At 38.2% G+C, this 26,142-nt stretch overlaps 1 protein-coding gene across 15 annotated transcripts in view; it reads left to right on the forward strand.

Annotated features, from left to right (window-relative positions):
• SAMSN1 (SAM domain, SH3 domain and nuclear localization signals 1) overlaps positions 1-26,142 on the forward strand; it is a 161,348-nt gene that overhangs the window by 80,878 nt on the left and 54,328 nt on the right. For 6 of the 15 annotated variants that reach the window (XM_064410907.1, XM_064410911.1, XM_064410908.1 and 3 more), the window contains 7 exons: positions 6,978-7,115; positions 13,280-13,320; positions 14,034-14,099; positions 15,702-15,739; positions 17,247-17,333; positions 21,175-21,242; positions 24,712-24,780. In XM_064410907.1, coding sequence (XP_064266977.1) covers positions 6,978-7,115; positions 13,280-13,320; positions 14,034-14,099; positions 15,702-15,739; positions 17,247-17,333; positions 21,175-21,242; positions 24,712-24,780 — 507 coding nt within the window. Of the gene's footprint in view, positions 1-6,976; positions 7,116-13,279; positions 13,321-14,033; positions 14,100-15,701; positions 15,740-15,822; positions 15,911-17,246; positions 17,334-21,174; positions 21,243-24,711; positions 24,781-26,142 lie in introns of those variants that run through there. The other 9 variants (XM_064410921.1, XM_064410919.1, XM_064410914.1 and 6 more) reach the window with 8 other exon arrangements.

The following is a 26,142-nucleotide window of genomic DNA, read 5'->3' on the forward strand; positions in this document are numbered from 1 at the left end:
GAAATAATTAGTTCTGTTTAAAGATTGCTGCTAAGAAGATAACCTCCCTTCTTTACAAGCTTTACATGGGAGCCATTCTGTCTGCTTTGGTAATCTTCTGCTCACCCAGCAAAACACCTCACAAGTTATCAACATCTAAAGATAATGTATAGATCATTAATGGATTTCATAAAAGGAAGAGCCCTGTGCAGTCCTCCCTGTGCCTGTGACATGGGGCAGTTGCTTTCAGTATTCAGATTGTCTAGATTGGAAATGAGCTGGAGATCCAAGAATGTGCACGGGCCACTTTTACTCTGTCACCCTGTGACCATGGAGAGGCTGGCTACAAAGTAGTTGTAGTATCAATATCGGGTACTTTTCCCTTCAAGGAAGTCAAGCCAGAAATAATGAACAGCAACAGCATAATTAGGATTCAAAGACAACTTTTAAAGGTAGTGGGGGAGAGAGTTCCTTAGGAGATGCAAACAGCCACCAAGGAATAGAAATCATGGTTGATTTACATCAAGTGAACATCTGGAGCAACTGCCAAACCTGAAACTGTGGAAGAAGAGAAATTCAGACTACTGACAGACAGAACAAAAAGAGCTGTACAAAAGAAATAATATTCTCACAGAAGTATTTATCTCATGTAGACTGACTGACAAGATTTCAGAATGCAAAGATTCCATGTGTGTGTGTACTTATGTGTGCATATGCACATACTGTTAAAATACACTGGTTTATAGCTCAGAAAATACCTTTCTGCACTGTGGTGGAGCATAGTGGTTAAAAGTAATCGACAACCTAAGAGAATGACAATAATATACTGTTTAGCCAGACTTCTGGCTGATCCAAAGTGGTGGAACAACGATGTTGTTAGAGGAACCTCTGTTCGTACTATTGAATTTTAATTGGTGTTTTCTTTCATACCTGTCCATAAAACTGAGACATAGTTCTAGCATGAGACACAGTCTAGCAAGTGATGATGTAGAAGCTGGAGACACATAATAGTCACAAGATGATTGTGATGAGGCTTTGGAGCCTGAACTGGATGTTCCCCTTCCCAGTGAGACAAACGGGAAATTCTCCAATCTGTCACCACTTGGGAGTCCTCTGATCTCCTATTATGAGTGCTCCAGCATGGGGTGTTTCCCCAGCAGTACTTTGTGTCCTGAGTTGACTTCAGAATGATTTGGTTTCTCAATTGACATGATCTTTCTCATCAGACTCATTGCCTTCTTCTGAAGAGATTTGCAGGCAAATTAGATTTGCCTTCAAAACCTTGTGTCCCTTTTCCATTTATAAAATGATCATCCTTTTTTTGTAGATATGTTATGTTAAAAGGTCAACCTAAGACCCTAAATTTGCAGTGTCTTTTCCATCTCATGGTGCTTAGCATGTCAGACAATTGAATCAGAACAATACTCTTTGTATTATGGGAAATATACAGAGAGAGTCCCAAATGAAGCGCTGCTTTTGTATGAATTGCAAGAAATCATGCTGCCAAACAACCTGTTTTGATACACTGCCTAATAAATATCAGAATCCTACAAATCTGATAAATTAAATTTTTTATTGAACTGTGAATTCCTTTAGTTAAGGTAGACTATTTTTCCTGCATTATTTTCCTAAATTGGCTCTCCAATATCAATGATATACACACCAGGGTTAGCACCAATTCACCTGGAACAGTACCTGTTAAACCTGTCCTGACTTATGCTCACAACCCCTGCCCTTCAGTAAAGTTTTCATAAGAAAGCACAGCAGAAACCTGTGTAAGAGGGCCAGTAGAGAAATGCTGTGACACTCCTAAGCACATTGTTGTTCATATCAGTTATTCAAGTTGAGCACTGCTCTTAGGATTTAAGCCAAACAAGATCCCTTTCATTTGTCTATTTCTTTCCCATATGGTGCCTTTCTAACCACCACTTTTGCTAGTAAAATATGAAGTTAAGTACTGAGTGAAAGTCTAATCCTCTTAGTGATTTTCAGTAGCATTGGACTAGTTATGTTTTATTTTGATTGTTGTTTTAAAGATGTGCTGACAGCACAATGTAAAATGTATTACATCTAATGTTATAAAATGAAAAAGCCCTTGGCACTAAAAGCTAATGTTTCTATAGTGCAAAATGCAGAGAGAATAAGTATTAATAAAAGTGATGTAGTGGATAAATTGTGAATTAGCTGAAGCCTCTATGTTAAAGAAACCATAGAAAGTGCTAATGCTGCTCTGACTAGTGGGACATGATGGTACTTAGGAATGGACTGGGCTTAAAAATATGTTTTACCAAAGAAGGATTAGCTAAATGTGGAAAGACCTTCCTCTAAAGTGATGCATGATTAGAAGTGGTTGAACTTTGTAGTGCTTCCCATGTAATCATCTCTATATAGGCCTTGTTCCTTTTAGCTGGATTGCTGTCATCCCACCATGGACAGGGTTCCACCCCTAAACCTGGGATGGAAAACGACCTTGCTAAGTTACTAAATTCTCCTTCTCTACCTTATGATCAACCTAGTCTCTGCATGGCATGGTGATAAAAATATAATGCAAAGAAAAGAGCTACATGCAATTATTTTCTTCTAGATCAGAACTAGGATATTTTGGATATTTTGTCCCATAAAACTCTGGAAGCAAAAAGCTTCAGAAAGTTTTCCTCTTCCATGTAGTATAAAGAAAATGTGCTAACTACTTCAGAATTAAGTTCATGTTTTATTCTGGTATCTCTCATTTTCCTCTGTGATGTTTACTGTGCTCAGGACTACTAAAAGAATTAACACATGAAATGAAAAAAAACTTTACAGACTTGGCAGGGTTTGGTATAAAAGCAGACTTAACTGCAAAATAAAATAAAATAGAAGGGAGCAAGAAAATTTCAATTTCAGTTACATACTTTGAGTTGCCCTCAAAGAAAGGCAATTACTACAAGGAAAATATACTCTTATAAATTGTAAAACCAGCAAGCAAAGAAAACAATTTTGAAAACAGAAGATGTATTTTCTCTTTTTTGGGTGCTATCCTTCTCACTCCTGTGATTTTTTGGTGTGAGTTTTCTTTCTTGCACTTGCTTTCCTGATTGTCCTCTCTCATATACTTTCCCTCTCTGTCATGTGTTCTCACTCTTTCTTGTGTCTGCAGTCATCTGGGCTCACAAAAGCCTCCCTTCCTCTCTTCATTCCATCTTCTTTTGTGTCCTTTTCTTATCTTTTAATTCTCCTCCCACTCTCTCCTTTCACTATTCCTTGTCTTTTCTCTCCCTTTTTATCTTTCTCATGCTTCTCTTTCACATGAGCTCTCTTTATGTTTCTCCCCTACTTCAACAATGCCATGTATTATTCCCTATTCAGGAGAAGCATATGGTTACATTTTATGTTGCAGAATCCTGGAAAGGTTTTAAACTCATCCTTTTTGTCTAGAACCTGTGATCCTGCTCTTTCACCCATTTTCTCTCTTCATGTGACCTCACTCTCTTTTCTGCACCATCATGCCCTTTCTCCCTTGCTTAATACTTCATGGCCACTCAATCTCATGTCCTGGTGCTCACCTTCTTGCGCCCTTTCTCCCTCTTTCCTGAGTGCTCTGTTTGTCACAAGGATTCCTTGTCCTCCATTTCTCACATATTCACTGTTTCTCACAAGTTGTCCTGCTCTTTCTTATCCCCTTCCTCACAGCCCCTCTTTCTCGTGGCCTTGCACTGTCTCCCCCCTTCTCATGACCTCACCCCTTCCCTCACAACCTCATTCTCACAGTCTCTCTGCCTGCACACTCACTTCTTGCACATGCCTTCTCTTTCTTGAACAGTCTCTCTTTTGCTCACCATTTCTTCCTCACTCTTCTTCTCATGCCCCCACTCTTGCTTCCTTGTGTTCACTGTTTTTTTTGCATGCCATATTTTCCCAGCACACTCGCATGTTCTTTCTCCATTTTCTCACACTTTCTTTCTTGTTTTTCAAGAAAAGAACTTTCTTGCAGTCTTGTCTGTGCATACTTTTGCTTCTTTGCACGCTTCCTTTCCCAAGCACTTGCCCTTTCTCGTGATGGTGCTTTTCTTGCACCCTTGCTCTACCCTTTGTGCTTCCCTTCATGTGCTGTCCTGCTCTCCTGCCTGCAACCCTACCTTTTCTTGCACCCACTCTTTCCTGTGCCTTCCTGCTTTCTCATGAGTGTTCTCTGTTATGTGAGCATTCCCTCTGTTGTGGGCTTGCTCTGTCTTACCGTCATATTTGCTTTCTTAATCTATCTGGTGCACACTTCCTTTCTCACACCTCACTCTTTCTTTTATGCAGGGATACTTTCTCGTGCCCTCTTCTTTTCTCACACCTTGATTTCCCTTTCTCATGATGTTGTGCTTAACCATTTTCAAACTTTGATGCTTGCTTTCTCACTCCATTTCTCCGCCCTTCTCCTTGTGCTTTCTCCCTCGTTGTTTCTTGCACATTCCCTTTCTGGAGTGCTTCCCCTTTTTTGTGGCCTTGCTTCTCTTGTGAACTCCTTCTTTCCAGCACCTCCTTGCACATGCTGGCAGTTTCTCCTGCAACCATGCTCCCCCACACCATGGGCTTTGTCACCCCCTTTTGCTTTCCTTTCTTGTGGCCATCCTTTCCCACACTTTTGCTTTCTTGCCCATGTCCTCCCTTCGTCACACCTTGCTCATTTCCCTGCATTTGATCTTTGTGGTGCCCTCCCTCTCTCATGTGCTCACTCTTTCTCATTCCCTGGCTCTTCACCCACACTTGCTGTTTCCCATGTGCTTCCTCCTCCACCTTTCCATTCCCTTATGTTCACTCTTCCTCAGGAAAGCTTTACTTCTCATCCAACATCTCTGTCTCATGCTCTCTTTCTTGTCCTCTCCTGCTCTCATTCATGGCTCCTCTCGCTTTCACACATTCCCTGGCTCTCCCTTGCTACCTCATCTCTTTCTTTCTCTTCTCCCCTTGCTCCCTCTTTTGTGTGCTGGCCCTTCCTTGTGCACTCACTTTTTCTTGTGCTCTTTCTCACAGCAGTTGTGCTTTCCCATGTTCTCCACTTGCATGCATCCTCTTCCTCATGTCCTCATAATTTTTTATGCATGTCCTGCTCCTTGCGCCCTCACTCTTTCACAGGGACCTGCTGTTTTATTTGCACGCTGGCTTTTTCTTATGTGCTCACCCTTTCTCACACCCTTGAGTTCCATCCTTCTCACACAAGATCTCTCTCTTTCTTGCTTGAGTTCTTTCTCACATTTTTCCTCTTTCAAGCACTAATTCTCACATGCTCCCCATTACGCTCTTTATTTATCTAGCTTCTCCTCTCTTATCATTGCTCTTTTCCCCACTTCTCCCCCCCATGTCTTTCTGTATCCTTTTGGTGTATTTTATTACTCTTTTCCTCCCCCCCCCCCACCCCCCACTCTCTCTTTTCACTATTTCTTGTCCTGTCTTTTCTCTCCCTTTTTAGTCCTCTCATACTCTCTCTTTCACATGAGTTCTCTTTTATGCTTCCATCTCCTTATTAAATACTCTCTTCACCAAAGCTGTGTTTTGAAGGAGAAGAGTATGGTTGCATTTCACATTGTAGAACCCTGGAAGTGTGTAACAAGTTTTCAAACCCATCATTTTTGTCTAGAAGTGATCCACCCGCAACTTCAGATGAGGAGGCTGAACCATCATTGCTATATGGCAAAATACTTACAGTGATAAAAAAGAAATGCAGTAATAAAAAAAAAAGCAGTTGCTGTCAAAACCCAGGCTCAGCTGGATGTTCAGCACTTCCATGTGTTCCATAAACTAGGCACCAATTTCCCAGGAAGCATTAACTCATTAGTTCCTAGAATAGGCTCAAGTATGTAACTTGAGTATTTTCAAGAAGTTCACCATGAAATATTTCTCCCAAAATATTTATTTTGGTTTATCAAGAATCTAGCAGACTGAGGCAAATAAATATCCATTGATAAACATTGTGCTTGCAAAAATTAGTCATGTCTTTGAACTGCTGCTCCACCAGTCAAAAATATTGCCTGTAAAGCTTTATGTATTAATAATATAACTTCAAATATACATCTGTGTTTATCTTGTGTAATAAAGGAACAAATGCCTTTAAATAATAATATACTATGTTAATTTCAATGGTGTTGCTCTGCTGTAAGTCACGCTGCTATAAATTTGATTTATTCCTTAATTAATGCAGTTAAAATTAGTAATCAAAATTCATTGGGAAAATATTCAGTGCAGATCAAAATGGCAACATCTAAAATTTAGGATCATCAGTTAGAGTGTCTTTAGTTTTGCCATCTGCTTTCACTTAACTCTTGAATTATGAAATGGCAGTGTGTATATGTAATCCTAGCTTTTGGAGCTGTGGGATAAATGTGAAAATCTAAGTTTCTATTAAAATGTTTGTATTCTTGGTGGTTGGGTAAAAAGAACCTTACATGTGCATTAAAACCCAGAGTTCAAAAAAATTTAAATGCAAATTGAATTTTTAATTCTAGCCATTATCATTATTTTGGGGACCTAAACCATAATTGTCAAATTCTGGGTGCTGGCAGTGCTGTTTCTCTCTAATTCTAAGTAATGGGGTTATCTTTCTGCATCAAATTAACTTTATTTTTTTTTTCTTGTATAGAAGTACTAACTAAAAAACATTTTTATGGTTCATATAGAAGTTCTCATGGTATATGATTTTCATAGTTTTTACAGGAATTTTCATGTAGTGTTCAGTTGGAGATATACACCTGGTTTTACTCCTGAGCAGATAGTATTCACTTTTACTGTACTTTCAACTGTAACATGGCAATCTGTGGTGTCTAAGTCATGATACTGTGAACTCCAGCATTTGGTACTTATTAAAATCAACATCTGTATGCCTTTTTTGAGGAAAAAACCCAACTAAGTAAAGGATTTCAAAAGACAGGGGAGGCAAAACACATTCCATTATGCAAATCACACAAACATCTTCCTTTTTAAATTACAGTTAATTGAATACATTTGCAAATGTTCATCTCTGTTTAAATGTATTTTAGGAGGGCTCGATGGACAGCCTGTATGAGCCTGTCCCAGAACATCAGGAAGCCAAGGATACAGCTACTCTTGAAAGCCAGGCTGGCACTCCAGTGAGCACACCTGGAAACTGTGGGCCACCTGACAGGTCTATGTCTTTGGTAAGCAGCATTTAACTGCAAAGCATGCAATGCATTTTGCAAAAAACTCTTGCTGTGTACATGGGCATGCATGTGTTCTGCTGGCTTCTCTGCCAGTTTGAGCTATTCAGGCTCTTCAGAGCCACTGTTCACATCTCATCTCTGTAGCCAGTGACCTGATTTCTGTCCAGTCACAACCAGCACACTTGAAAAGCAGGTCATGAGCTCCTCTACAGCAAAGGGAGATTAGTGCAGCTGCACTGGACAAGGGAATTTCTCTTTGCAAGTAACAGTATGTGAAAGCTCTGGGTACAGTTATTGTTATGGTTTGTCTCTAAAGAATGTGCTATCACTGTCTTTGGTTGTCCTTTCTATTAATACAGAAAAATGTATTTCTAAAGCGTGAGTTGCATGAATTTTGTAACTGATGGCCTCTGGAAGAAACTTGACATTTTACAAGACCTCATTAGGCAAACATGTGAAGAAGGTTGTCTTCTGGGCTTTTTTTTTCTCCTTCCTAAATGATGTTACCCTACTTAATCCTTTCTTATTTGCATGTTATTGGTATAATAGATGATGCTGTGGCAAATACTTTAAAATGATATATTAAATTTCATAATATTATTTATTTCAGATTCTCTGTTCTCTGCTTTTCAATGTGCCTTTACTCATAATTATTGTTTCTATTTCAATGTAAGATGTAGTCTGGTGATTGAATGAAGATATTCATCATTCAGAGGAGACTGTCCTCCCTTCAGATATTGTGCCAAGTTTTACCCACATCCATTCTGGGTTAGGTACCATGTACCTATGATACTGCTGGGCCTTTGGTGTTGCAGTATCCCACAGTACGTTTGCACACAGGATTTGCTTGGACAAAGTGCTGAAGCTGGTGGGATGGGAGAATGCCTGGGGAATTGGGGAATTGTGGCATGCACTTGTTAAATTGCTGAAGGACTGAAAACAACTTGTTCTCAGACCAGTCTGCTGTAACCACCTCACTTTGTGCATGTTCCTCTCTTCCACGTAATCATCTTGGGACTGTAAATAATGGTCCTGGTTTTGAAAGTGTAGCAGTGCAGAGATCTCAAGATGATTCCTCACAGCATCAGCCTGAGCTGATGATCTATAAGCCTGGGCTCTGAAATGTCCCTACATTATATTTTTCCTGCAATAGGTGGGAGATGATCTCCTGAGTGACAGGGTTTTTCCCCATTACCAGGCTGTAGCCTTATCACTATATGAGTGAGCTACCAGTTAAGAGTGCATAATTGTGGTTGTGAAATATGGCTGTGACCTCATCCTAGCTTGACTGGAGTATGTTCATTGTGGGAAGCTCTAGTTTTGTATTTGTGTACTGCATGCCATTCTACATGCCCAAAGATGCACATTATAGTACAGTTCCTACCTCCATTCAGTGTTTTCCCCTTTGCCATGGCTCCAAACCAACTTAATTTTCAATGACTGCTACACAAACATTTTTCTGGCCAATAGAGGTTCATCTATTAGAAGCAGTATTTAGACAATGTAAAATAAAATGAAAAAGGCAGATTTGGTTTTTTGTTTGTACCCAGAACAGGACATATGATATTCTAATGGACTTTGCAATAGAAAACTAATAGAAATTGCCCTTTATTTTCTCAAGGTATGGTAAAGACACACCCATAGCACTGTGCTCTGCTATGGTTTTCACAATGTGTGAAACTAAGATTTAAAACTGCAGTGGTTGTTTACACCAGGCTATTTCTTGCTTTTTCTTGTATTATTCTGCTTTTTATGTGTCAGCATCTTCAGACTTTTCATTGCATTGGGTTAGAGTTAGGCTTCCTAAATTATTTAGCTAAACAAAAATAATCAACATATCCAGTAAAGAATTTTGTTTTCCTTGAGCCAGCCTGCAGAAGCAGATTTCCTACTAGTGTAGGATTAGAAAATCCCATACATGAATCTGAACAAATTTTAACAAAACATCTTTCACATTGATCATTGTTTTGTGGGGTAGCACCCCATAATCCATGAAGGTACATGTATAACACTGAATAGAAGAATCCAGCACTTTGGTTTCTGCTACCTCTTATAATGTACTTTTGTTTTCTTAAAGGAGATATTATGGTGATGGCACATTTGTTCATCAATAAATATACAGTTCATTCTCAATAAAAACAATACTAAATGGGGTAGGCACACTTGGATCTCTAGATATTAACAAGAAGTTTCCCAAGGCTGGGTCTAGGTTTTATTTTCTGGTTTAAGAGAAAATAAAAGACTTAAGCTCAGCACTTAACTAAAAATAATGTCTGGATGCTGTGTCACTGTGCTGGCTATAGAATCAACACAATTATTTATAAAATACTTTCTAGAAATGGAAAACGAGATTAGTGATGACGTGTCAGCAGTAAGACCTATGGAAAAATGTGGCTAAGGCCAGAGGCCTGTGTGTAATCTTATCTGCTATTTCTGGCCTGTGAGTTATTACAGCTACACCTTGGATGAAGCTGTTAAGCTTATTAACTGAGCCCATTTGTACTTCTCTCCCATTTTTAATTCCGTCACTTGGTTCCAGGCTGCGGGGCAGCCCCCACAGCATGATAAATTCAGGACATTATTGGCTCCATTTAGCCATCCATCATTATCCAGTAATGCACGTACATAAGTGCACTGCTAAGTAGGTATGGACTCGAGTGAGTCTTTAAATGGTTGGCTGAAGCATGGCAGGTTCCACAGAGCTGCTAAATCTCCAAAGGCGTGACACACTTCCTCCTCAGTAGGCTTTGCCCCTTCCTTTTTCCTATATAACTTCAAGATCAACAGGGCAGGTATGCAGGATCAGCTCCCCTCACATATAAAAAGGTGATCAGGGCTGGAGAAAATTCTTCCTCATAATGCAACAAGGTAGTGATTTTCTTGCAGTGAACTCATCTGTTGTGCTTTGTCCTAATCATAGCTGGGCTGTCAAGTTCTTCTGGAGATGTGGGAAATACAGGGTAGTGTGGTCACTGAAGCTGTGCAGGACATCATTCACTGAACACAGTCTTTGGACATTCCTTTTTGAACCATGGCTCTGGCCAAGCCCCTGCCCAAATGACACATCCTGTATGGAGAAAAAGCTGTCTTTCATGTACACTGTTCTTCTACTTCACATAACTCCAGAGACCTGTTTATTACCCTGAATTGTTTGCTAGGGACGTTTCCACTCTGGGTTCCTGTGGTACTATCATGAGCCTGTTATGTGCACTTGTCTTTTGATTTTAATTCTCCTGGAGAATTGGCATGTTAACTTTATGATTACTTTGCCTGTTGCTCAGCTTTAGTGATATTCTCAGAAAGAAAGAAAAAAATGGATTTATGGAGATTTTTTTTTGAAGTTCATGCATAGATCTGAATTGGATCTTCCTCAGAAACAGGTGGTAGCCATGAGCACATAATGAATCACATGGGTACTCCTTGCCTGTAACAATGCTATTAACTGAGGAACTGAGTTTCTACCTCTTGCCACCTGGTGTTACAGTCTTCTATCTCATGAACTGTCTCCAGCTTCTCAGGGAAAGAGCCTTCAGTATTAAACCCATTTTCATATATATCCTGTCAGGCTGAAATCACCAAATGTCATAAGATCCACATATTTTTGACTTGCTGACTATGATATGATTGACTACCCTGTATATCAGAAGAGAGCCAAAAAATTTATCAGTTGTTCTAAGCTGTTGCCAGGAATATCAAAATCAGTTGTGACACCTGCCTTAATCTGCAGTGTTATAATTGGCCTTTGATCCCAGTGAGGGCAAGAGGAGGGCTGGTTATCTGAAATGGTCATTTTCCTGTTTGCAAGTCTTAACACACACAGGAGCTCTAGCTTTTCTCAGCCAGCTTGGAAACACCACAGGGTTTAATTCAGTTCCTTAATTCAGAGTTATTTGATAACATCAGGAAGAAAAGGACTTGATCAATAATTTTACCATGCAGGGTTTCCCCATAAGCAGTTTTTTTCTAGGAAACATTTGGGATAAGGAAGGAAAGAATTGTGCCCATAAACAAGATAATTATGTTCTTTGGAGAATGTGGAGAGTAAAGTCAGGGTGAACCTTCATTTACATTCTAAGATAATTTTTTTTTTAGAAACTAGTTTAATTTTAAAGTTACATATAATTTTAAATGTAGTAAATACTGAAAAGATACTTTGAAAAAGTACAAACCAGAGTAATTTACTCTTGCACCCCAGTTTAGCCACCTGATTCAGAAACAGCAGGAAGAATGAGTTGAATGAAAGGTGCCATTTTTAAATGGCCATTTAAGCCACTACCTGTTTAATTTTGGCACTGCATCCCATGCTATCCTGTGAACTCACATTAGTCATCACCTCAATATATGATGTACTGCCATCAATGCAAATGTGCTGGACTTTAGGAATTGGTTTCAAGTTGTGGAGCAAAAGACTAAACCCTGCTTAATGGTCTACACCAGCTGTTTGGTGTGTGAAGATATGCATCAAATCTTTCTAGGTATATTGCCACAATAGGGCCTGTCTCCATTTTTTTTTTTTTCTGGATGATATACAGACTATAAATTACAATATCCTTTAGTCTCTGACCTCCATGGATCATGCTTCCTTTAACAAACCTGTTTGAAATAAAATATTTAATATTTTTCAATGAAATTTTTACACTTGCCCTTTAAATAAGCCTTAAAACCACTTTCAATTTTTTTTTAAATTTCTATGTGTTTGGGCACTTCAGTTAGTAATTTCTCTTAAGTTATTGAAAATATTTGTCCCAAGACTAAAATACTGACATTTTTTCAGCAAGAAATTTGTCTTACACTGCTTACATTATTTCAAAGTGAGTGATAAATTTTATATACTCTTTTGATCTACATACAGCATCTGTGAGAAAATTGACACAGACAAAAACAAAAGATGTGGAAACTGCATACAGTTATTAACATTCCCAAATATCTATGATAAAAGGGCCTCTTACACTCAGCTAAAATAACAGCACAGAAAAACAGCCTTTTCTTAATGCACTGCCTGAAAAAGCTTAAAAAAAATCTATGAGGAGTTTTACTGAGACGAGGGGGAGAAGTATAAAATGCTCAATTATGCACTTACATGGTTTTATGTAGTACAGGTTTTGGGTTTTTATCATGCAACCTTGATGGCATTTTTAAATTACTGTGGTCAGAGTCATACAGATGTAGTTAGTCCTACAAGAAGGAAATAAATTAAACTTAATATCATGAGAAATAGGTCCAGTTAAACTAAATTTACAGATTTATAAAATAATGAATGGTTATATTATGTTTTAATGCCTCTTGTCGCACAACAGATTGAAGTGATATCATCATGGACATTTTTAACCCAGTTCCTGCTTTTCAGGCTGGAAGAAATAAATAAGAAGAAAGTGATACAGTGCTTTGATATCCTGTCTCAGGAGATATCATAATAATATAGGGACAGAGATCTCTTCTGTCCTAGCATGACATCCTTAGTTTTTCCTACAGTTAAAATTAACCTCAAGTCCATGGTTAACTGTACAGCAAACATGCATTGAGATGTTTTGGTATCCTTTGCCCTGCAAGGCACCTTTTTGCTCTCTCTTTCAACAGCTACATCACTTCTCCTCCTTCTCACACTTGTCAGGGTATAAATATTTATTGTCTGGGCCCTGGGGGCTGTGTGATCTTGCATCCAGGCCAGTGTTTGATTTTGATTTTGTCCCCTTCAGAGCTTTCAATTTTATTTGCAGTTTCCTGCCCTCTTGCACATTCCTCTGCATGTTTGGGTTTACAAAGTGTGTGTCTTGTGTCCATCAGGAAACCACATCCCATTGCAACATGTGGGTATTTTAATGCTCATAAAATTCCAAAGAGTCATACTATGGAAGAAATATGATATTCATTCCTGGGCTATGAGCATGGTTCTCTGGATTTTCAGGGGTATTATGGTTGTCAGCTTCCTGGGAGCCATGGATAACTGAAGCCTCCTGAAATCAGGACACATAATTATATATATTCTCTGCTGCACTGTGTCCTCCACAGCTCCAGCTGTTGGAAAGACTAGAAATGCTAGTGAATATTAAAAAGCACACATCAAAAGTATATAATTCATTGTCTTTTCAGTGACAGAAATAATAGATTTGGATTAAACATTTTTGATTTTCATAGACCTTTTTTCTCTATCTTTTTAAAAGGAGTTTCCTGACTTTGAGAACACACTGACCAAAAAAAGAAAGTAAGTTCAGACCAGTTCAAGGTCTACACAGTGTCACTCTATTTGTCTGTACCTTTCATCCTTGTTGCTTTATTAAGGTTTGCCAATGTTGCTTTCATTCTCATAGAGCACATGTATTAATGTTGCAGTTGAAGAGCACATAACAAGCTTGTAATGCACTCCTAAGGCTCTTTTACCATGACTTTTTCATATCCACACAGCTTTCTTCCAAAATATCAGAACCAGGACAGCTAAAATCAAATGCAGTTAATCTGAGCTTAGTTTAACCATATGTCTGCTTTTCTGAGATTGAAGTGGTAACCTATTTTATACCATGTTTGCACCATTGACCTGATAATCTCCTGAAGAGTTTTTTTTTGTTTGTTTGTGTTTTTAATCCAAGTAAAAAATTTGTTTGCAAAATGATTCGGATAAAGCAGGTCAGACATAATTTTATGAATCATTTTTGTGATAGCAACATGTTTTGAGTCCATTCATGGACACAATGCTATGGTTTGAGCTAATGATCAATATTTATTAGCAGGCAGAGGAATTTATTTTGAAAATTCTTTTTTTTGCTTCATGTTGAAATCTATTACATTACTGAAGTGGACCCCTTCAAATGAAATCTGAAATCCTGCCTAATGGAATGATACAGACAAATCTTATCTGTCTACTGTAACAGACATGAAAATCCCTGTAGTTTATTGGTTTTTGTTTTTCTCCATTTGTAGGCGGGGCCCCACTAGACTCAGAACATCAATGTTATCTGTGTCTGTTGCTGAAAAATCTCAAAATGGGTAAAGATTTCCAAGAAAATTAAGAGCTCTTTTGTCTTAAATAAGAGTTTTAATCTATTTCTTGTCATCTGATAAAAACGCTAGTAACTTATCAGCTTCAAACACAGAGACATGTGCACTCATCTGTGAGATCTCAACTCTATGTCACTAGTCAGGACTCTCGGAAACTCCTCCCAAAATTTCATTAATTAAAATATGGACATAACTCTATTACTCATGGAGTTCTCATCATTCTCTTATACTTTAAAGAAAGTCAAACTACTGTTTAGGCCTTACCAAGCTCTACCAAATATGCTGAAATCACCTGGATGCCTAAAAGTGTCCTGCTTAGATCAGAACTAGGTCTGCCCCATGGAAAAACAATAGCAGTCTATAGCTAAAAATGTCAAATTTTACAATGTTAATAAAGCTATCCTTTTTGAAACCTAATCCTATTATAAAAAAAAAATAAATTATCAGAATTCAGAAGCATTGTTGAGATAATTTGACTGATCAATTTAAAAAAAAAGTGAGCTGGAAGGAAATAGTTTGAATCAACATGAAAATATTTTATAATGAAAATTATTTCATCATGTCCAGACATCACTACCCTGGCATGGCACTCTTAGTGATAATGCAGAAATTTATCCATTAATCTTTCATGCAGATATGAAGGAATTAATGATTCTCTGTTCCCTACAATGGGGCAACAAGAATGCACCAGACTATATGGAGTAGCAGAAATAACATAAATATTCCTTGTTTAGACAATAAGAATTAAACTGTGGGATTCAAAATCCAAACATTTTGAAAGAAACTAGTGGGTACAGACCAGTTCCTTAAAAATCCCACAACTGTTTAGCTGCACCCTCTTCCTCAGGAAACCCTTCAGCACTTGCATGACTGAGGATGGGGTCCCAGATTTTGAGCTCTTTGCCTTCTGTTGATCATTGTCACAGATTAGACAATCCCTGCTCTCACCTACTATAACCACTGCTCATAAACTACTCTCCACTGGGGTTTTAATGGATAAAATGAAACATATTAACCTTTATTCAAAGATTTTTTTCCCCCTCTGTTATCCATTTTTCAAATTGTCTTCTATGAGCTACTGACCACAGATGGAAGCATGAATTAGGAGTGATCCTTGATGTAAATGTGCAAAAAGCTCAAGGTTTATTGGGGCAATAAAATATCACTCAGGGTCCTGGGGATGGTATGTTCATATGCAGCTCTTTGGTTCAATCCCTTATCGTGTCACCATACTTAAGGCAATAATTCTAAAAGTTGTAGGACACTTCTGATCATGTCTAAAGGAAAGTGTCTCTTCTTCTTGATGGGTTCCCCGGATTTCAGCATGAATTCTTCACTTCAAAAAGAAACTTGAGTCACATATTCTTGCAGAATGGAGCTTCAGATGCTTTCAAAGCTTTGTGTGGGATGTGGGAGTAGATGAATGTGAATGAGACAAGTAACTCCAGTTAAAGCCAGTGGGAATAACACAGCTAAATCCCTGTGCCCTGCTTTGAAGAATTAGTTTGAAAATACCCATATTTGATTAAACACGCTTTAATTTTTTCATTCTGACTTTCAGCTAATGGTAAATTCTTTTAATTCTTTTAGATCCATCCAGAAGTCCATGTCTGAAAATGAAGCATTTGGTTAGTAGCTGCTTAAATCATCTACTGTTTACTTGCTAATCTCAGAGAGCCAACTTTAATTAAGGGTCTGATTTGTTTTACAGCTGTTGGAGAAAATGCGAAGGAAAGGAAAAAATAGAATTAAGCTATCAATATATTCTCCCTTCTTCCCTGCTTTCTACACACACATATGTAGGTAGATATTGAAAACAAACTAGTTAAATATATAGAAACCATATTGAGATGAAGAACCTGTTATGGTTCTTAGAAATACTCAGCATCTCCTGTGTTTCTTTTAATCATTTCAATAAAGACCTGAAATGTCTCTGATCTAAGAAAATTCAGGTTCCTGCCCTTTCTCATTTTAAGCTACTTTGTGAGAATTTTCACAAACAAGATCATCAAGAAGGAAATTCAGGGGTTTTGTTAAACCCATCCTGACATTGTGTATTGTTATCTACACTTGTGTTTCAATGGGTTCTATCTTGTAAATACTCTATAGGAAATAATCATCAGCTTCTTAAAAGTAAAATTTCCTGGATATTTTTTTTTCAGTGAGATCTTCCTGTTATCATGCTTTCATTTATTCTGTGGAGTTTTGGTTCAGTTGTATCTAGTCCTTGCTGAGTATAAAGGGTATTGTATGTGGCTGTAACGATGTGGCTCTTTTCCACAAGGTGTCTCAGACAGATGAAAGCTCCCCCGTGTTAAGGCTTCACTCTGCAGCCCTGCACAAGGAACACTTTCATGCAGGACAGTGTCATTTGGTCTACAGCAAACAGGCTGTAATGAATTCCCAGCACCTGACAGGATCAACAAGAGCTTCCACAATGGAGATTTTCTGAGTGAAACCCAGTATTAAATAAAACTCAACAAAACGAAACCAAACAAACCCAGAAAGCACCAACCCAGAATAGCTGTCTGCATGTTGTGCAGCATGAGCACTCTGAATACACTGAAGGAGCAGGAGAATGACCATCTCAAAAGCCCAAAGCCAGCCTAGTTTAGCCAGCCAGGCTCAGACAGTCCAAGCCTTGGAGTCCACAGGGCATTCCTGTGGGCATCTTTGATGCTATTCCTTGCAAACATTTCAGTTCGGTAATGATAAACTTAAATAAGGATAATAATTATACAATTAGTACAATGTTCAACATATAATACTATAATAATTATACAATTCCTTGAAGTAAAGTCACAGATTTTCCATGGGATCCTAGGTCTTAGATCCAGGGTTAAGATAACAATCATTCTGATGATGTGCTAACAGTATTAAATGAGGTATTAGACCATAGCAAAAGATGATAAAACTTGAAGTCTGACCATAATAAATATTATCCATCCATCCATCTATCCATCCATCCAAATTCCTATATTACAAAATCATCAGCTCATTTCCATGTCTGAGCAGATTTTCCAGTGTTCTGCAAGCTTGTTTGATTTGCATTCTGATGCTATTTTTATAGAATTTCCTGTTATTTCACAGGTTTGCTATGAATTCAGGTGACTGCTCTCTGTGCTTTTACTTTAGACAGGAAAAATGTGAATGGCACACTTTGGCAGGGTTCCAGGAAGCCAGAGAATGATTCGTACATCAGAAGGCACTGCCAGCTTGAAGGTAATTGCTAAACATATTTCAGCTGATTTTGCACTTTCAACAAAGCATTTAAAAAGGCACCTTGGAAAATTTTTCATTTTTCACCAATAATTCAGCTAAAAAATTTGTCAGATCTTTTAGAGATTTATTTTGTCCTAAGGGGGGTAGAAGTTGTTAGAATAAAGCTTATCTTAAAATTGGGAAGACAAGAACACACTTTATGACAAATTCACTCTGTAGTCCATGGGCCAAAAGAGACGTTCCCTGCAGTAAATTGCCATAGTTGTGTTGTATAGGGCTTGCCACCTGTAGTAATCCGTGTTTCCTGGATATTTTACACAGCTCCAGATATCCAACAGGGAAAGGGTGCAACTTTTCTCAGAAGAAACTTTTTGTGGCAAAATAGAGTTGGTCAAATTTTAGATGAAAGTACTTTGATTCTCTTTCTAAACCTGTTCTAACTACCTTTATTTAAACAACCATACAGCTAATGTTAGGAAGTTGCTAATGACACTGCTTAAGAATGTACCAATATAAATTCATTAAAATAACATTGAGTATTAACAAGTGAGCAATAACCTCACCTATTTAAACACAAACTGGACTTGAAAAATCAACATGCTTTGATAATCTGCTTGATGTTGCTTCCAGGAATGGCATTTATATTTGTACTTTTCAAAGTTAAGGTAGATCTCTCACTGTTGCTTAATCAGACCAAACCAGACAAGACTCAGCAGAAGCAGGAGCCAAGATATGTGAGATTAAAGTGAAAGTATGTCTTGTTCTCAATTTAAAATAAAAAAGTGGGAATATCTTCTGCACAAATGGAGATCATCCACTGATAGGAGATTCCACTATTACATGGATATGTCAAAGAAAGCGAAGGACAGGGGGCCAACTTTCCTTCTGAATTTAGTTCAGTTCACCACTTGTAGTTAATCTCTTGAATGTTTGGAAATAGATCTGAAATTGCAATGAATATTGCATTTGCCCATCTGTGGGCAAATTTGGTTTCTTAAAACAGAACCAGAAATAAGATGTCAGAAAGATTTAGAGGAATTTTTGTACTGAACTAGTGAGGGGAAAAGGGACCCTCAATAAATGTCAGTGGCTTGCAAGGAACAGGTTCTAATGATAGGTGAAAGAAACATTAGGCATTTCCCTCCTGACAAGTCTTACTTTTAACCAAAACCATTTCGGAATGATTCTTCCAATGATACTCCAGAGGTTACTGGATTGGAAGTGGGTTCTCATTGGCTGAATGAGAAAGCAGAACTTTTTGACCTTCCTTCAAAGTCTTTTCTACTCCAGGCATTTTTTACCCTTTTAAATATCCAAGCATGCAAAAGAAGCAGTGCACATTTTAAAAGCTGACAAGTGTTATAATTGAAGGGCAGGGGCCCAGAGGGAACAGGAAGCAAAGCTGGCAGATAAATAAAAATCTCCCTTTCCCCTACTGCAGTAAAATTATTTCAAGGGAAGTCCCCTTCACACAGTGGTGAAAACCTTTGCAAGGAGATTTACAGTGTATCACTATCGATCAAGATAATTCATCACTATTGATCAAACTTTTCTCTTAGCAGAGATAATCCTTCAAGGTCTGCAAGTCTACTGCATAAAATTAATTTCTGTTACATTTTAAAAGCCGTGTATGGTGGTCACCACAGGCTTCTCTGCTTAGTTCTGAGCTGTATCCACAAACCTGTCTCAAATCTCACTGAAATAATTGTAGAGACATCCACAGATCCTGGTAGCCTTTGGATGAAGCCCTTGATGACAACATGTGTGTTATTACATCTACAAGTTGCATCAAGTTTTCCATGATGAAAATGCAGTGAACACATACATATCCCACAGACACAATAGTGGAAACATCTTCCTTTGCTCACAAGGCCAAACCAAAATCATCAGAACGAGATCTGCCAGCCTGAAAGCATCATTGTTGAAAAGTTGACTATGGAAGTCACAGTCACTGGGCTTCCATGAAAGATTATGGAGACAAACAGGGAAGAGCCAACACCTCTCAGAGCCAGTGGATGTTATTCTCCACTGCTCTTAATTTGTTCCACAGGAGGATGACTGGTATCTGTTGGCAGACTAGGAAGACAACAGCACTGCAGCTCTGTTTGAAGTTCATTTATATATTTAGCATGGGTTTTTTGTGTGTTTGTTGGCAGGTTTTTTTGTTGTTTTGTTTTGTTTTTGTTTTGTTTTGTTTTTGTTTTGTTTTGTTGTTGTTGTTGCAGTTTGGTTGGTTTTTTACACAAATACTTTATTCCGTTATTCAGTGGGCTGGAGAGCTGATCTAAGCAAGATGTAAGAGCACTGTGGGTGCAGGATATTATGGCTAACAAAAGACATTGTGGTTTGGTGGGACCACTGAGGTTTGCTTTAATAACTTGCTGTTTTAATTTGGGTTTGAAATCCTACGTCAAAAGCAGTGTCACTGTGTGTAGTCTGTCAGGTTAAAGGCATTCTGTGTTGGCCCATAATTATTTGTGCTTCAGCTGCAAACAGCTACTCAGTAATAGTATTTTTGATTAGACTGTAGGAGGACTTTGGGGCAAAGAGCTGAACACTGCAGGATTGAATTTCCAGAGTAAGCTCATGGAGCATAGGGATGTGGTGTACAGAGATGCCTGCAGGAGATGGAAACAAGTTGTCCTGAGGACCTGAAAGGACCCAGTTACATCAATCTGGGGTTGCATGAGCACTGCTTAACATGAGTTATGGTGCTCCTGGAAGTCCAGCTAGCTGTATAATGAAATAAACAACCAGATTGTCAGATGCCAGGTCCTCAGTGACTTCAGGGAGATTTGTAGGTGCTTAAGACAAAATCTGGATCAGGATCTTATGTGCCTCTTTGAATATAAATTTTAATGATCACATTCAGACACTTTTTCCATGTGATAGTTAAAGAATCTAAGTCACTCAGAATTCTTCCCTGAATTACTCTTTCTTTTCTTGTTAATAGTAGGGAATGCAATCAGTCTTGCCTGTGTACAGCTAGTTTTTGTGGATCTATGTATTAAGTAAGCTGTCCTTTTGCAATCAGGAGAACTACTGATGCTGTAAGGTATTCCACAGAAGCAATAACAAAGCCAAATTAGGATTAATGAGGAAAAAAACCCCCAAACTTTCCTGCTGTTTTCTAGTGACTTCGGAAAATGTGGTGTGATTAGCAGATATTTTTCTTCATGTTTTTTTTTTTCCTCCCTGCAATGTCTGAGTGATCCTGACATCTGTTCTGATAGAATCTAATCACTAGGGCTGTCCTACAGTTGCACAGTGGTGGGTGCTTTGCCTTAAGACTGGGAGTAAAAGTAGATCTTTCAAAGTAAGCTTGCTTAAAATAATTTTTTCAGACTTGTTTGACCTATTATTGCTCACTGTTGTAGTGAAGGTTAATACTCTTCCCATCCAAACATTCATTTACTACAAGAGATGGATGTTCATCCTTTGAAAGCAATTTCTAATCTAATCTAAGTTAAACAGATCTCAGTTGAAAATATCATTTTTGCCCTTCATTTTTTGTATGAATATTCTAGACTTTGCTGCTGTAAATTAGCAGGGCAAGAGGAAAGTCACAGTGGGGTTCTGGGTTAGTAAACTGAGGGCTGAGTACAGAAGAAGAAATAAGCATGAATGAGTTTTCTTTCTGTCAGTCAGTTTGCCAATTTGTTCTGCAGTCTCACTTCAAAGCAGTTTAAGATAAAATGTATGCTTAAATGATATAAGATTAACTTCAGAGAGTCAAAATGTCAGCTCAAAGCATCAAGTGCAATTTAAATGATATTCCTCATTAAAACATAAAGCAGGACATTTTAAAGCATGTTTTCTCTTTTTTGGTCATAATTCACAGAAGATAATATTATTGCTGATGGAATACATTTGCTCCAAGGAAAGAAGATAGAAGAAACAACATGTCAGGTGAAACAACTACTTTTTTTTCAGAATCTAAATTTTCATGCAAATAAGATTTCATTTCTTGTTTCCATTCAGCATTTGCCTAGCCTAAACTTCATACTCAGTATGCCTCTGTATTTTAGAAGCTGATTTTAAAAGAAGACTCTGGTGACTTCCAAAGTTGTTCAGGATTTTTCTCATGCAGGCCATATGGATTTCATTGCCTAGAAAACCTCTTCCTTCCCAAGTGAATACATTTCTGCTAAATTGATGTGCTAGAACTGTGTCTGGCGAGATCTGTACTGAGTGTTCAGATCAGTTTGCATGATCCATATTGGTATATGTATCCTAATGCTTTCTGAATTTCTATAACATATATACTATCTCTTCTTCCTACATCTGTACTAGTCATCCCACTGCCATGAGGAATTAATGAATTCTACCTCTGGGTTTGCATAATCTAGCAACAACATAAAAGTAGGTAATAACCCATCAGCTGGTGAACAGCAGAGGTGAGGAGAAAGACTTGTACCTCTGGAATTGGGGTAACTGGTGTTTGAGTTTTGTTTCACTTCCAGTCCAATGTTTGCTCTCATAATGTTTTACTTCAGTTCCTATCTCTGGCAAACTAGCTTAGCTCTGCTGATTTCACAGGACATAAAAGTTTACCCAGTTTGGGATGTGTAACACACCTGTATATATGTGTGTGTGTTTTAAATGAGGAATGAATACAATAAAATTATTTAGAAGCTCAAAATCTATTAAATTCTCCTTTGCAGAAAAGTTTTAAATTCAAAGTGAGCAATAAACTTTAGAAAAAGCTCCAAGCTGAGCTTTCTCTGTTGTTTCTATACAATGTCAGGCATCCTTTTAGATGTTTAGGTTAAAACCAAGAAAAAAATGTACATTCATCACCATCAAGACATCTGACATAAGACAGAGAACTGTGAAGACCCAATGTTTAGGCAGTGCTCAGCTCCAGTGTAGGTCAAAGTCGAGATGTGGGTCAAAAAAAGTCAAATGTTCTGCATATTGGCGGATAGAAAATTTCCATATTGGAAACCAGTGCCTGGAAAGTCACTGTGTCCCAGGTTCCTCCTGCTTTCCCTCAGGGTTTTATTTGTCTCTGCACTGGTAGTTTGTTCTCATGATTATCTCCTCTCCCAGCTGACAAAAGAGTATCTGAGGAGGAAGGAAAGGAGAAAGAAACTATTTTTCTTTTGCATCTCTCATTGTCTTTCTCTGATTTCTTTCTCTCATTCTCTAAGTATTGTGGAGAAAGATTATTCTTTCATTTCCTACAATGGTTCTTCCCTTAGTGTGAGGGATTTCTGGCTCTGCCCCTATCCTGCCATGACAGCTTTTGGACTGGCTCCTGGTAAAGATCCCAGAGGTCATTCCTCAGATATGACAGATTATGGAGGGGAAAAGCAAATAAGGCCTATGTTTGCTCTAAGTATAAGTTCCTATAAAATCCCTTAAAACTTTCCCCCATGAACTATTTGCCTCATTTTAGAAGCAAAGTCCTTTTTTTGACTTCTCAAAGCATTAGAAGATTTTTTTTTTCAGGTGTACAAGTGATGACTTGGACTTTGGTCCCTCCAAACTTTGTTATCAGTTTAAGAACTCTGCTTTATAAAAAATTCAAGTTTAATGGAATTATTTTGAATTTTAGTGACTGACATGATTTACCTCATGTCTTCATTATCATATACCATCATATATAATGATATGATTCTCTTTTAAGCTTTCAAAATAGTCTGATTATATCTGTTTTCATTTGCTGCACTACATTATGCACACAAACAAGGAAATGCTGAGAGAACAGCATTATGGGGGAAGCTCTTTTTCTGCAAAATCAGCACAAATGAGTCCTTATGAAGTGCCGGTCTGCTGATGCACGCAGCATGGGGAACAGACAGGAGGAATTAGAAGTCTGCATGCAATTGCACAACTGCAGCCTCAGGATCACAAAACTGGGTGGGATAGTTCACACAACTCAGCTCTCCCAGAAGGTCCAGGGAATTACAGGCTGCTACTCCCAGGAATGTGATGGAGCAATGGGCACAACTGAGATACAGGATTTCACTGAACATAAAGAAAGCACTCTTCTAGTATAAGAGGTGGTCAGACACTGATGAAGCTTCCTAGAGAAGATATGAGAAGTTCATCTTTGGAGACATTCCTGTCGGGAGATGGACCTATGCAACTTGCTCTGGTGACCAGTCGTGAGCAGGGAGCTAAACTAGGCAATCCCCAAAAGTGCATTTCTACCTCTGCTGGTGTAAGGGTGTTTGTGATTCTGTGGGCCATGGAAGAGGCAAATTTACAAGCAGGAGTAAATAGCACAGATGAACACCTCAAATTATTTTTTTCCTCTTGTTGAAGGAAAAAATAAAAAAAGAGAAAGCAAATAAGTTTCCCGGAGTGCTTCACAAAAAGCTTTAATCCTTCTCCATTTCCTAAATTGACATTCATTCATTCCATTCATTCTGTAAGTGCTGGAAAATGGGGCTTAAAACAGAAGTACGGTTCAGGGATATAGCATGAGCACTGCTGCAATAATTGTACCTTACCATAAAAAATGCCTTTACTTTCTGCATATATTTTTTGTACCTTTGTTCTTATTTACTCGTGTCTAGCAGGGCTCCCTTGATGGCTCGAAGCCTTTGTAGCATATTGGGAAGGACATAAAATACCAAGTAACGCAGTCTTTGGGCTAATACATTTTCAAAAATGTTTCATGCCTCATTTCTCACGTAAATTCATAGGTTGCGTTCAGCCTTCAACGTGTCATTCATATTCATGAAGGAAAAAGGCCAGTGTTCATCACTTTCCTGCTGAGCTGTAGGCACTTCCAGGCTTGCCCCCTGGGGACTGCAGCAGTGCCCCAAGGAAGGTGTATTCCCCTGGTGCTCCTCTCCTGAGGACACTGTGACCAACAAATGCCTTATGGGCAGATGATCAAAGTGTAAATAGTCTTGTCTTACTTCTGAGGATCATCCCATTTTCTCCACATTGCTAATCCAGTTCAAACTCACACCCTTGGTGCTCAACATCCCAGGAAAAGTGAGGTGAACTAAGCAAGATGCATTTTAGAACTGCATCAGTGATGCTACTGAGCTGGGGAGGGTGCTGCTGAGGGCAGTCTTCTCTGGCTTTCCTGTTCATTGAGCAAGGAAAGCCAAGATCTAGGATGAGATCCAAGCATCCCACAATATAATGCATGCCTCTGCCATGGTACTGCTTTCATTGTGATGTCTCCAAGACATTACTGAGTCCCAGATAACTGAGGAAATCAAGACAGCTCAATACCAAAACAATTTCAATGGGTGGCAGCTGGTGTAAGTCAGTCTTTTAATTTCATATCCACACAGTACCAGCCTGAAAAAATGCTGAGTTCTTGTCTATATTTAATTACACGATGCTAATTATGCTTATTCATCTTATGTAAGTCGTAAATTTGTTTTATATTACTTTTCTTACTGTCTAGGTGATAAACTATGAGCAATGGATCCCACCACGAGTTCACAATCCAGGTGTGCCTGGCAACAGTGACATGGTGAGTGGCCATGAAAATTGTTAATTTTTTTCACCAGCAGCTGGGAAGAACAGGCTGGTTTTTCCTGTGCTATATGTTCCTCCTCCAGAAGCTGAAAGATCTTTATCCATATTCATGTTATTAATCATGATATCTCTCTGTCTTCTGTAGAATACCTTATTATTGCTCTGCTATTAATCATTATATTTCTTTATCATTTATAGAATACTGTATTATTGCTGTGATTCCCAGGACAGAATCTGCCTATTATCCTAGCCTGCTTAGTCTGCTTTGCACTCCTTTTAAGCTAGTTGGAGTACCAGACCAACATCATGGGAATATTTAAAGGTCAGATATATATGGGCAGGAGTGCATGAAAGTCTGCACAGTGCTTCTCTATACACTGGCTGACCATGGCTTTATTGACATTTTTTAACAGAAAATTTGTCCAAATTTGGTGTATCTTACAGAACTCTTTTAGACAGAACAAGAAGTTGTCTATCATCACATACTATTTTAATATTAATTATGTGCAGCCATGTTATTACTGAAGGTTCCCAAACATTTTTAAGGTACCATAACAATTAGCACCGTGGACACAGTAAACACACACTAATATTTATCTTCACACTATTACACTCTACTCTGAGTTTAAGTGCATTGGTAGACACAATTAAATCATTGCACTTCTTTGGGAAAGGTAAAGCAGTTGAAGAAAAATCACAGAGATTAGACTGTGCCATGACTAAATTCTTTATGCTGAGAAGTGACATGCTGTGCAAGTAGTTTTATTGAAATTAATGCAGTTACACCCAGGAAAGAGAGTGCTCAACAGGACTGAGATTGCAGGAATCTCACCAGCAGTGTTTTACACTTAGCTTCCAAATTGCTGTATTGCTGTCACCAGGTTAATCCTCATAACATCTCACTGTGCAAAGACTTCTAAGGTATTTAAAATACCTTTGTGTAAACTGGAAACAGTTTATGAGATACAATTTAGGTTTTTCTTCTGTAATGCATTTTGAAATGCATCTTTAAAATGTATATTTTCTGTGCTTAAGTATTCCTGCACATTTAATGAAAATTATTTGCAACTAAAGGGCAGCCTGTGATTTATTTTTTTATACAATTCATGCTGATTTGTGAGGCGACATGATTTTTTCATCACTAAAACCCATTAAGTAGAGAAATCAATAATATTCTTGGTTCTTTTTCATGCGGGAATTCTTTCCTTATAGATAGCTTTGCTTATAGATTGGGGCAAAGCACAGTTCACCTGATTGTCTGGTTTCTACACCAAAGAATGTTTGGATAGGCAGATAAAAATCCATATTTCAATGCTTAGGTAAGCCAAAATAAAATACTGTAAATTAAAAAGCTGTC

The sequence above is a fragment of the Passer domesticus genome, chromosome 2 (assembly GCF_036417665.1).
Source record: "Passer domesticus isolate bPasDom1 chromosome 2, bPasDom1.hap1, whole genome shotgun sequence".
Taxonomy (NCBI): domain Eukaryota; kingdom Metazoa; phylum Chordata; class Aves; order Passeriformes; family Passeridae; genus Passer; species Passer domesticus.